This window comes from Sporothrix brasiliensis (genome assembly GCF_000820605.1).
Source record: "Sporothrix brasiliensis 5110 chromosome Unknown Cont22, whole genome shotgun sequence".
Lineage (NCBI taxonomy): Eukaryota > Fungi > Ascomycota > Sordariomycetes > Ophiostomatales > Ophiostomataceae > Sporothrix > Sporothrix brasiliensis.
The window spans coordinates 341,836-354,422 of record NW_024467141.1 but is presented as its reverse complement, the minus strand read 5'-3'; the positions used below and the strand labels follow the sequence as shown (position 1 = coordinate 354,422).

The following is a 12,587-nucleotide window of genomic DNA, read 5'->3' as shown; positions in this document are numbered from 1 at the left end:
TTTCCTTTTTACTCTTCTTTCGAAGGACTCTTTTAATATCTTTTATCTTTTTTACTAAGTTTTTTTTACGACGATAATAAACGGTTTAAATTAATAATATATAAGTATATTAACTTTAATATACGTACCTTTAACGGTTTTATATACTATACTTTTTAAAAGATGTTTTTTCGGTGTAATAAAGACTAATACGTGGTTTTTATCTACTCTCCGTTAACCCTTAATTATAGTATATAACGATATTAGTCGATTCTTTATTTCGTAGTTATTTATACCTTCCGATGTTTAGTATATTGTTTATAACGTAACACGTTTAGGAATATATCGTATTAAATATTTATATATAGTAATATATACTACCGTAAAAGAATTTCGTTAAAGTTTTTTAAATACTAATAAAATAATCCGATATAGTTATATCTTTATCTTTGACTTTTTTAAAGTAGTTACTACCGTTTAATAGTACCTCGACCCGTTAATTAAACTATTCTTTTTTAAATATTAGTAAGTTTAGGTTAATATAAAAATATTATTTTAATTTAATAGTAGTATAGTGTTAATAAATATGAAGGATAAGTAAAAAGGGATTTTAAAAGTAGTTGTTATAATTAATTACTTTTAAAGACGGTTTATATATATACGAGTTTATTTATAATACGTAAAAAATACTTAGGCTTTAATAACGATATTAACCTTTTATTATAGTTATAAATATGTTTATGTATCGACGGTAATTCCGTAAACGGTATATAAAAGAATACGTTAGTAGTCGGTAAACCGTACTTTATAAGAGTTAATTATCGATTATATAAGTTTAAATACGTGTTAAGAAATAAACTATATCTTTTTATTTTATAAGAGTAATTTATTATTTAAAACGATTAAGTGGTTTAATATCGTTATATTAACGATTTTATTAGTTGGTCGTTTAGTTACTATTTTAACTTTTATAACTTTTTACTTTATAGTTAGTCTTATTTACGTTGTTTTTTATAACGTATAAGGTTATATTTTATTTATACGTTATTAGTAGTTTCTACACTTATTATAATCTTAACCTTTTAATTATCGTAAAGTAGATTTAACGTGTATATTTCTTTAACTTATAAGGTTACGTTTTAGTATGTTTTTAAAACCGATTTCGTATTCGACGTAATTAAGTACGTTTAGTAGTGTTTAACGTTTATCGTATTTAAACTTAATTAAAAAGTTTTATAAGTAATATTTTTAGTATCGTTTTTACGTTAATAGTGATTAATATACTAATAATTTAATATTTCGAATGTCGTTCCGTTAATAAAATAGTCGTTAATTTAATAATATTAACCATCGTATTAAACCTTCGGGGAAAGGATAAAAGAAGGGTTAAAAAAGGACGTGTAATATTAAAAGGACGTCCCGATAAAACTAAAAGTATTTACCTCGTCTTTAAGGTATCTAGTTTTTCCGGAAAAAAGACGTTAAATTAATATTAGTTAATTTAGTTGAGTAGTTTAAATTATCGGGTACTTTCGGAATTTCCCCTCTTTTATCTTTAATATATAATAGTAAAAACTACTTAACTTTTAAGTTTTATAAAATAGTTAAAGGCTTTATTTAAAAACGACTTACTTTAAGATTTTTTTTCGTTAAAATATTCGCTTTTCCTTTTATATAAATATAGTCGATAATTACCACCTTCGTTTTATAAACTAATTTAAATTTCTTTCGTATACTTTTTATAAGGAAGGTAGTTTTCCGTTCGGGAAATATAAATAGTATTACGACTATATTATTCACACTTATCGGTTATAATCTACGTTAATAAAAAAAGGATTCGATTAACGTTATAAGATCGGTTCGTTAAACGACTTAACGTTAATAAAACCCTTTAACGACGGTTCTCCCTTATTAAATTTTTTACTAACTTTCGATATAATATATTATATTAAAAACGGTTACTTATATAAAACGACGAAAAATAATCACCTTTATCGAAAGTTTAAAGTAAGAATCTAAAAGTTTATATAATACGGTATTAAATAAGTCGTAAACTATAAAACTCTTAAAAATATACAACGTTTTATAATAAGTAGTTTTACGGACTAAAATATTATAAAATACCTTAGTTTCCTTTCCCGTAAAAGTGGTTCTACTCGTCTTTAAAAACCCTTTATTATAAGTCTCGACGACCTCGATAACTAGATTTTCTTCGATACGACGTATAATATAATACCGATTTACAACGGATATTAGTTTATAATTATTATCCTTTATTCCGATTTTAACTATATACTTATTTTAAACCCTTTAAACTACGTTTTATATATAAGGTACCTTTTAACGATTAAAAGGTTTTACCGAGAGAACGGTAAAGATTTATATATTTATAAAAATGTTAAAGGTTTACTTGTATTTTAAAATAATATTAATAAGAATATCTTCCTTTTTAACTACGTCGAGTACTTTTTAACCGAACTAAGTCGGATATTTAAAGCTTTTAGTAGAAATATTCGGTTATAACTAGTCTATTTAAAACACGTCCGGTTAAAGTTAACAAGTATTATAACTTTAAAGTTTTATAACACGTGTAAGTTAAAATTAACACCTTTTTTAGTTATATATCTTATATTTACCGTATAGTTTTAATACTAAGTGACTTAAATAATACGTTATTATTATTATTTAAATTAAATAGTAACAACTAGTTTTTTATTCGAATACGTTTTATTTATAAATTATAAAATTTTAATACCCTTTTTAAAGACCTTAAAATTTACTCCCTTTAAAACTTTAATAAACTAGTTAAAAAATTACTAATAAGTATACTTTCCACTTCGTTAGTTATTTTTAAACGTTTAATAGTTAAAAAAGTGGTCTTATAACTATCGTTAGTTGTATTTTTCTTTCTTTTATTTTTTTTTTCGAAATAACTATTAAAAGATTTTTCGTTTAATTAAACTACCCTTTTTTAACCCGTTACTTTTTTTAAACTTAATATTACTCGAATCGATTTTATACTCGACACTAATCTTTTAAATAATAATACTTAACCTAAAAATATAAGTCGAATATATAATATATTAACGAAGTATCGGGTAAACCTTAACGACGAGAAATATTTTAGTTTTTAAATAAAAAATAAGAATCGTTATATATCCGTAAACTATTTTATAACTTAAAGTTTAATTAATAAAAGACTACCCTTTACTTATTACTAGTTAAAACGTTATCGAACGTTTATCTTTTACCGGGTGGTTTATAAAGGTGTTAACGGTAGGTTATACCTTTATTAACGTACTAGAAAACCTACGGTTTATTACGAGTTACGAAGTTTATAAGTAGTCGGTGTTATTTACCGACTTATTTTAAATCGAAGGAGATAACGTTACTGTCTTTTATATACCGATAGAAAAAAAGGTAGTTTAAAGTACGTTCGGTGATTTATAAGTAGGGTTAATTATCTAGGTTTTAATAAGTTCGTTCGTAAAAAATACGACGAATATATAGTTTATTTAATACTCGTAGTCGTCGTTTTAATTACCTTTATTTAACGTCTTTTTACGTAAATACGTTAAGAGTATATATATAACTTATTCGAAAGTCGGGATTATTTTTATTTTTATTAAGTTACTTTTAATACCGGAAAGTATTAAATTTGTTTAGTTTTTAGTTAATTTAAACTATCCTTAGTTTATAAAAGTATTAAACTTAAATAATAATATTTATAACCACGTCCTTCGACTTTAATTTAAAAATAATATTATCCGTCTTTTAAAACCTTTATTAAAACTATACGTTATAATAATATAGTATTCCGTTTAACTTACGTTATTCGACCTTATAGTTATTTAAGTTAACCGTAATATAATAAAACGACGGAAAAGTTAACTAGTTCTTTTAAAAGGGTTATATTTATTAGTTTCCCGTTAAATAGTGTAAGTGAAATATTTCGTTTTACTTATATAAGGATCCTCGTTTATTCTATAAAAATCGAAAATAACTTTATATAGTTTCGTTAAACTTTTTAAAGTAGTTTATAATCACGAGATATCGTTAGTTATTAAGGTTAGAATTCCGGCGTTTTTTTTAAAAGGGAATAACCGGTTATATAGTAAGTTACTAACCGACCTTCTTCGTTCGTACCCGAACACTTTATATTAAATTATTTATTTTTATATTTTAAAGAGTAACTAATTACTAAAAGTTACGAAAAGTAACGAGTTCGTTTCCGTTTCGAAATATATAAATTTAAGTCGTAAAAGAAGTGTAAAGATATAGTTTTTAATATATATAAAGATATAGTACGTTTATCTTTTAATATAATAAACTAACTTTATACTTTCGTAACTTAGTTTAATATAATACGTTTCTTTTAAATAAACCTTCGTTTAACTTTTAACACTTACCTTTAACCGGAGATAGTAATAAAAAGTCACGTATTTAAGTCTAATGTAGAATAATAAATACCACTAATTCGATAACGTATATATAAATAAGAAAGTCTCTTTTAAGTTATTACTTTATAAATAAATCGTTTAAAAAGAAAAAAAGGTCGTCCTTATTCTCTTTTTTTTTATTATCCTTTAAGTCCCTCTTTATCTTTATTTATTATTAACTTATTAATATATCTTAAGTTAAGGTAAAGTTATAAACGGTAGTGTAATTTTATTTATTTACGTACTAACTCCGAAGTTATACACGGTTTAAAAAATATAACACCGATTTAAGGTCGGTGTTCGTTAACTACTTTAATAAAATTATAAAGGCTTTTATTATACGATATATAATATTTATCCTACTTTTTTTTATTATATTTTTTATTTTCTCCTTTTATTTATTTTATTTCTACGTTTTTACTTTTATATAAGTCGTATTACTTTATACGTTTTATTTTTTAGTTAAAAGTTAAATAAGTTTTACTTTATATACGTATAAGTAAAGATAAGAAAAGAAACTTTAAATTTTCGTTATTATTAATATACGGGGGTAAAGTTATAAATAGTATTTAAGTAAACTACGTATTAACTTTAATTTGTAATAGTATAATAAAGGCCTGTTAATTACGGTTACTTATTTAAACGACTTAAGAAAGGGTCGTTAATTTTACGTTTTCGATTTATAAACATTATACGTTAATAATTAAATTAAATAGTGTACTATCGAACTTAAGACTACTTTAATAATACCGTGTAAATACGTTAATTATTTACTTTTTAAACTTACCCGTAATAATATTCGTTATTAAATAATAAAAGAAACGCCCTTTATTTTAAAGATAAATACTAATTTTAACGGTAATATATTTTATCTTTATTATATATTCTTCTTTAATAACTTATACGTCGCGTTTTAGTTGATTTCGGTCTTATACTTATTAATATAATTATGTTATATAATAACGTCTTTTAAACGAGATGGTTTTTATTAATAATACGGTTACTCGATAAATAAGTATCGGGTAACGTATAATAAGTGTAAACGATATCGTAAAACCTTTACTATTTATAGTAATATAAAGTATAAAGTAAACGATCGTGGTTTACGGATTTGTTTCGAGTTATACTATTACGGAGTAGAATACTATTTAAATTTAGTTATTAACGTTATACTTTTATAACCTTTCGAGTATATATATAACTATTTAGTTTATCGGGTTTAATTATTAATACTTAATAACGACGGGTTCGATAATAGTAACGATTATATTTTAAATATATATTTTATAGTAATTTTTTATTAGTTAATAACTAATTTATTCCTTTTTAAGACTTAATAACACTCACCTTCGACCTTTAATATCGTCACTTATATAATAGTAACGATTTAATTACACTTTTTAATACTAACTCTTTTTCGTTAATAAATATAATATATAAGGGTAAAAATCCGGTACTTATATATTATAGATCTTTAAGTTTAAAAGACCCCTTTTTAAATAATTAATTAAAGTCGTTAATATTTACGTTAATTACGGTATTCGTTAAAGTCTTTATAAACGATACGGTTAATACTAGTCTATCGGTTTAACCGGACCGAACTAAAAACGAGTTACCGGGTATAATATATATCGAGATAATAAAGATTAAAGACGATAAAGTTTATTTTAAGATATTAAATAAGGAAAAAGGTTAAACGATAATAGATTAATTAAAAGAAGTTAATAATATATTTAGTTTATACTTCCTTTTAACTAATATTAATAAGTAAGAGTTTTAAACGTCCCACTTACTTTTAATATTAAGTAGTTATAATAAAAAAGGGAAGGGAAAAGGAAAGGAAAAGGGGTATCGAAAAAAAAGTAAGTTTTAAGTCGAACGTTATTAATCTATCTTAATATCCTTTTAACCACTTATATCGTTATATATTAAAAATAATAGTATTTATATTACCTTTTATTTACTCTTTAAAACGGTAAAGTATTTAATATATTATTACTTTAAATACGAATAATTTAAATATAAGTAAAAAAGTCTTATCTTTTACGTTATCGACGACCGTAAAGTTAAAACGGTCTAGTATATTACGAATATCCCGACGTATATTAGTTATAAATCCGTGGTTAGTAATAGGTTTAAATTTTATTTATTAAACTTAAGTAACGTACTTTTAAAAGAAACCTTGTTTTAACTACGGTTATAAATTTAGTTTAATTAATTTTTACCGTATATAATTAAATAACCGTTAAGTTAAAAATACGGCCTTTTAAAGACGAAAGTTGTACCGATAACGTAATAGATCGTATAAGGTTACCGGTGTATTTTTCTTCGGGTCCGGATATAAACGAGGTGTTAAATCGTTAAAGTATAAGTGTAATATTTATATTTATACCGTCGTCGTTAAATCGAGAGTATTAAGTGTATTAAAACCTTATCGTTTATAAAGTTTATTTATATACCGTAAAATTTAGTTAAGTACGGTTATATCTTTTAATAAAAAGAGACTAAACTATTATATAGTTAAACGGGGCCGGTGTAAAGTAAAGACTTAAATAAACTTTAACGAGTTTTTTAAATTAACGATTAAACGGAGTATTATAAGGATCGTATTAAACTATACGTTAATAAGATTATAAGTAATATTTAATTATTAAAATACGTTTTATAAAAACGACTTTATATTATAATCGTTTAAGTTAAAAGTTATAAAGTACGGGAGATCCGTTATATATTACCGAAAACGTAATACTTATAAATTATCTCTTTTATTCTTATTATTATCGTTTTTTACACGGTATTTTTAAGTTAGTAAGACCGAAAGACTATACGATCTCCGGAGTTTTAAAACCGTAAATTATAAACGAAGGTCGTTAACTAACACGAAGGGTAACGTAAGAGTAGTTATAAAGGTAACCGTTAAAGTTTTAATATTATACTCGTACGGTTTTAGTCCGAGATTAAATAAACGGTAGAATATAATTATTAACTTCGTAACCTTTATTATAATCGGTGTCGAAAGTTTATCGGTTACTTAACGGTTATTATCGGTTTAAATAAGAAACCGTGTATTTCCGGGATAATATACGGTTTATAACGGTACACCTTTTCTATCCGTAAGACTTTAAGTAAATTCGAGTACGAAAAGGTTATAAAGTTAATATACTAGATTACTTAGTACGTCGTATTTAATAAAACTAATAACGAAAAGACTCTTTTAACTACGTCGTTTAAATATAAATATAAATATAATAACCGGTTTTAATATACGATTCGTATAATACATTATAGTCCGTCCTTATATTTAAAACAACCTTACCGATAAAATATATAACTAATATAATATTAAAATTAATAGACTACTAGTTAGTCGTATAAGTGTTATAAAAAAAAACGTTTATATTATTATACGGAATTTAAAAGGTCTCGAAACTCGTAACCGGAGGTTTTTTCGTACGTCGTATAAGTTTTATAAGTTAAACCGTTTACTATCGGGTTTCGGTATAAGTAGAGTATTAAAAGTTTAATTAACTTATTTCTTTTTTCGTAACGTACTTTAAATATACGTAAGTATTTCGGGGTCCGGTATATACTACTTTAAGTGACCGGATAAGATACGTATATTCGGTACTTTTTTTAATAAATACGGAATATTCTTTAATAAAATATAAGGGTTATCGAGTATAAATAAAACTTCGGTAAAACGAAGACCTTTTATTTTATAAATAAACACTTTTTATATCGTTTTTTTACAGTAATATAACTACTCGATATTATATTATATCGGTACGAGTAAGTCGTCTTTTTTACTAACTAGTATACGATTAATAAACGTTTTAATATTTATAAACGTATTAAAATTTACGGTGTTTTAATAGTAAAAGTCGTAGTTATCGATAATTATTTCGTTAAAAGTTTAATTATCGTAGTCGTCGATATTTAAAATAAAAGTAAATTCGGTCCGTCGTTACTTTTAAATTTAATAGTCACTTATTTTAATAATATAATAAAAGAACGAGAGTAGATTTAAGTAGTTATCGACGAGTTTATAATATAAAAAATAAATAGATTAGTTTTTTTAACCTTATAAATAGTTAATTAGTTATAATATAACGAGTAAGATTTAGTAAATAGTAAGTATATAAATATAAATAAAAGACGTAAAGTTAACTTAATAATTTTAACCTTAAATATAAAACATTTATTTATTAAGTTATACGTTTAATACGGGTCGTCGAAATCGACTTTGGTACGATAAAGAAAATTAAAAAGTAAATATATCGTATATTAATATAAAAAAAAACCACCTTTAATAAAATTTACTACTATATAATATTTAACCTTAAGTTACTTATTATAATTTCGTATATATACGGAATAAATATATATATTTTAATTCGTATTTAACCCTCCCTCGTTTCTTTACTTTTTCGTTTAACGTTATCTCGTAATAAAAACGAAATTCGATAAAAATAAGGTGGTTTTAAATAAACCGGTTATTTTTAATAGTAAATAAAAACCGTTAATATAACACTATTATATACGGAAATAAAGAAGACTAATAAATTAAAAAGGTTATACCGTACGGTATAACTTTTATACGATAGTATTTACGGTCGTAACGGCCGTAGTACGTAACGACTTATTATAAACGAATTTAAAAACGACCGTCGTAATAACGGTACGTAAATAATTACGTAAACGTAGTCGACTTCGAGGGTTATTTAAATAATATTAAAAGTAACGTGTATTATTTTAAAAGTATTTTAACGGAACGATAAAAAGGTTAAAAAAAGTATAACGGGACGTTAAACGAAGGTTACCGACTTATTTGTAATATAAAAAATAAAACGGGACTATAATTTTATTTTATACTTTTTTTTATTTCGTCTTTTTATTATTTTTTATTTTATTTTATATTTTTTATTTATTTACCGTATTCCGTTTTTTATTTTAATTTTCATTTTAATTTTTTAATTAACGGTTACTTTATAAACGAATATAAAGAATATATATCTTTAACGTATATAATTAACGGGACTTTTTAATTATTTAAAAGTTAACGTCCGAAAAAACGATAAAAGGACCCTTTAATAACGACGTAAATTAATAGTTTATATAAAAACGTCGAAACTAAGACTATAATATCACCGTTAAAAACGGGTATAAAATAGTATATAAAAACGTAAGACTTTTTCCTTCTTCCTTTACGACACCCTCTCGGACCATTCTTTTAAAAATAACTAGTTTAACCATCATACCATTATACAAATAAAAAGGAGATATACAAAAAAGGAAGGCTACACCGCGTAACACAACCAGGTACCCGAAGCTCGGGTTATTGGGTACTTACAACAACGGTAACCATCGAACGTGACGATACACTTGGACGAATCAGAAACCGGCCTCGTCGGCAGCGGCACGCGAATTAATGGTTTGACTAGGGGAGAGCGGACGGGATCCCGTATTGTCTATTATCTATGGTCGTACGTGGAGGAAATACGTTCTAGTTTCTATTATATGGCGTACGTCCACCACCTACCACCCCGCATCCCACTGCGTCATTGCCGGCAGCTTGACACCCGCAGCTAGCTAACACCATCGCACCTGGAACATTCACCTATTGTGTGCCCGCCGTTGACATCTGTATTTCACACTCGAATGCCCACATTGAAAACTGCACTTCCCGACGCTCTCTCTCCCGGCCCAATTCATGAATTCCGGCACTGGCCTCCGCATCGCTGCTCGAATTGCCCGCACGCCCTCGATACTTGCACTCCACACAGCTATTCACCCGCGTTTCGCCCGCGCCTTCACCATGTCTCCCAAGACCCAAGAACCCGTCATCACCAGCATTGACGACCTCCAGACGTCCGAAGCTCGCTGGCTCGCTCTCAAGCGTATCCAGTATGTCGACCAGACCGGCAAGAGCCGCACCTGGGAGGTCGCCACGCGCAAGACCCGCGGCAAGGCGGGTGTCGACGCCGTCGCCATGGGCAATGTTCTGCGCCATCCCCGGCGCCCGCCTGCGACGCTCATTGTGATTCAGTACCGCCCGCCCCTGGACGCCTACACGGTCGAGTGGCCCGCAGGGCTGATTGACGCCGATGAGACGGCCGAGCAGGCCGCCGTGCGCGAGTTCAAGGAGGAGACGGGCTATGAGTGTCGCGTGACGAGCGTGAGCCCGCCGCAGGCTGCCGACCCGGGCATGAGCAACGCCAACATGCAGCTGGTCATGGTGGACGTGGACCTGGCCGAGGACGACAGCGTGGCGCCCGAGCAGCGTCTCGAGGACGGCGAGCACATTGAGCGGGTGATTGTGCCGCTGTCCGAGTTTTACGACCGGCTGGTCGAGTACGCGGCGCGGGACCGGTACGTGGTGGCGGCCAAGCTGTTCCATTTTGCCGCGGGCATGCAGTTTGCCCAGACGAACAAGTTGACGTAGGGTTGGTGGACGTGGGGGTTGGTGGACGGACACAGAGGGACAGAAGCTGCTGGCCGTCCTCGATCTACAAATATACACAATAGACACCGCACCTTGCGAATGCAGATCGTGTCATGATGCCGTGCTGTCATACTGGGCGTAGAAGCGATCTGGTGCAGTTGAATTCTTTGGGAATGCCATAACGCCGAGTAATTCTTAATGGAACTCCAGAAACGCTGAATACAATAACTTTTTCGCCTCGCTGGATCGACACATGCGAATCATACAGACACGGAAAACCACCGCCCACCAGACTACAGCTGCCACACCGTCCGCTTCTTCTCTATGCGCCCCTTCCACTCAAACGCCTGGCCCGACATGCGCTGGATGCCCTTGTCCACCCGCCGCAGCTTGAGCGTCATCCGCGGACCAATCTCCTGCAGGGCCACACGCACGTCCTCCACGCCCGTCATGGCTTTGCCGTCCTTTTCCGTCACGCTGCGCTCCGTCGCCCGCTTCTCGCGCATCATGTACCGGTGCCGCCGCACAAACACGTAGTCGCGCTGGTTGTGCAGCGTCAGCACCGTCCGGCCAATGAGCTCCGGGTCCTTGGGGAACAGCCGGCCCAGCACACCGCCCACCAGCTTGCCGAGAGGCGTGTCAAAGTTGTTCATGATCAACTCGGGGACGTGGCCCGTGGACCGCGCGTGGTTGGGCAGCCGCTTGGCGTCGACCCAGGTCTGGATGGAAAAGTGCAGCATGGGCCCGTTGGGCAGCAGGGTAATGTCGAGACCCGACGGCTTCTTCTGGTCCTCGTTGACAATGAGCAGCGCCGTGTAGCCGCGGTTGTGTGCGTAGCCGGCGATCTCGCGGACGCTGTACTCGTGGCTGACGTAGCGGTGGCCGGACCGGGGGATGTAGGTGCTGTTGGGGAACACGTCGGTGAGCGTCTGCGCGTATTTGTGGATGGTGGCGTGGCGGGAGGTCGTGATGAGAATCTTGGGCTGTGTCGGTGTGGCTGTCGCGCCGGATTCGTCGGCCGTGGCGCTGCTGTCTTCGTCTGGCAGAAGCGCCGAGTACTTGGCGGCCATGGCGTCTTCGTGGGCGGCGCGCGCGGCCGCCTCCTCGGCCGCCTCCTTCTCGTCCTGCTCTCGGCGCTTGGTCTCGGCGAGAGCGGCGGCCTCGGCCCGTCTTGTCTTTTTGTCGGCCTTGCTCAGCCCGACGTCGTTTGTTTCTTCTTCGTCGTCGCTTGCGAGTAAACTGGCAATATCGCTGTCGACTTCGTCCTCGCCAACCTTGTCGCCGCCATCCACCTCCATCTGGTCGTCCTCGTCCTGTGCTTCGGCTGCCTCATCGGCCTCGTCATCGTTGTCGTCCTCTTCCTCCTCCACAGCAGGTTTTTCCTCCACTACCCGCCTCCGCTTGCGGCGTGCATAGTAGTCTTCGGACACCGGGTACTCGCGCTTGTCTTCAAGGGTCTTGGGCCTATTCTTGGCCAGCCGCTCGGCCTTGAGTTCGGGGTACTTCTCCTCTTCGCGCCGCCGTTCGCGCCGGTCGGCAATAGACTTCTTTCCTTTGGCCGCCTTGTTCTGCAGCCATGTGGATTGCCGCACGATCTTGTTACGCGAGCCCATGTTGTTGGTTGCGCAGGTAGGTGTCGTGCGAAATGTAATATTGAAAACCCGTGCTGAATGGATTGCCGGAGGCAAGGCTGGATGAGGATGATGGATCGGAGATCGCAGCATTTG

General features: G+C 32.2%; 2 protein-coding genes across 2 annotated transcripts; both read right to left on the bottom strand.

Annotated features, from left to right (window-relative positions):
* Window positions 1-10,035: 10,035 nt before the first annotated feature.
* SPBR_08657 (uncharacterized protein) lies at window positions 10,036-10,815 on the bottom strand (the record flags this gene model as incomplete). The annotated part of the gene is made up of 1 exon (XM_040766895.1): window positions 10,036-10,815. One exon carries the CDS (start codon window positions 10,813-10,815, stop codon window positions 10,036-10,038), a length of 780 nt encoding a protein of 259 aa, XP_040614380.1.
* A 338-nt stretch (window positions 10,816-11,153) lies between these two features.
* SPBR_08482 (ribosome production factor 1) lies at window positions 11,154-12,473 on the bottom strand (the record flags this gene model as incomplete). The annotated part of the gene is made up of 1 exon (XM_040766720.1): window positions 11,154-12,473. One exon carries the CDS (start codon window positions 12,471-12,473, stop codon window positions 11,154-11,156), a length of 1,320 nt encoding a protein of 439 aa, XP_040614379.1.
* Window positions 12,474-12,587: the final 114 nt, after the last annotated feature.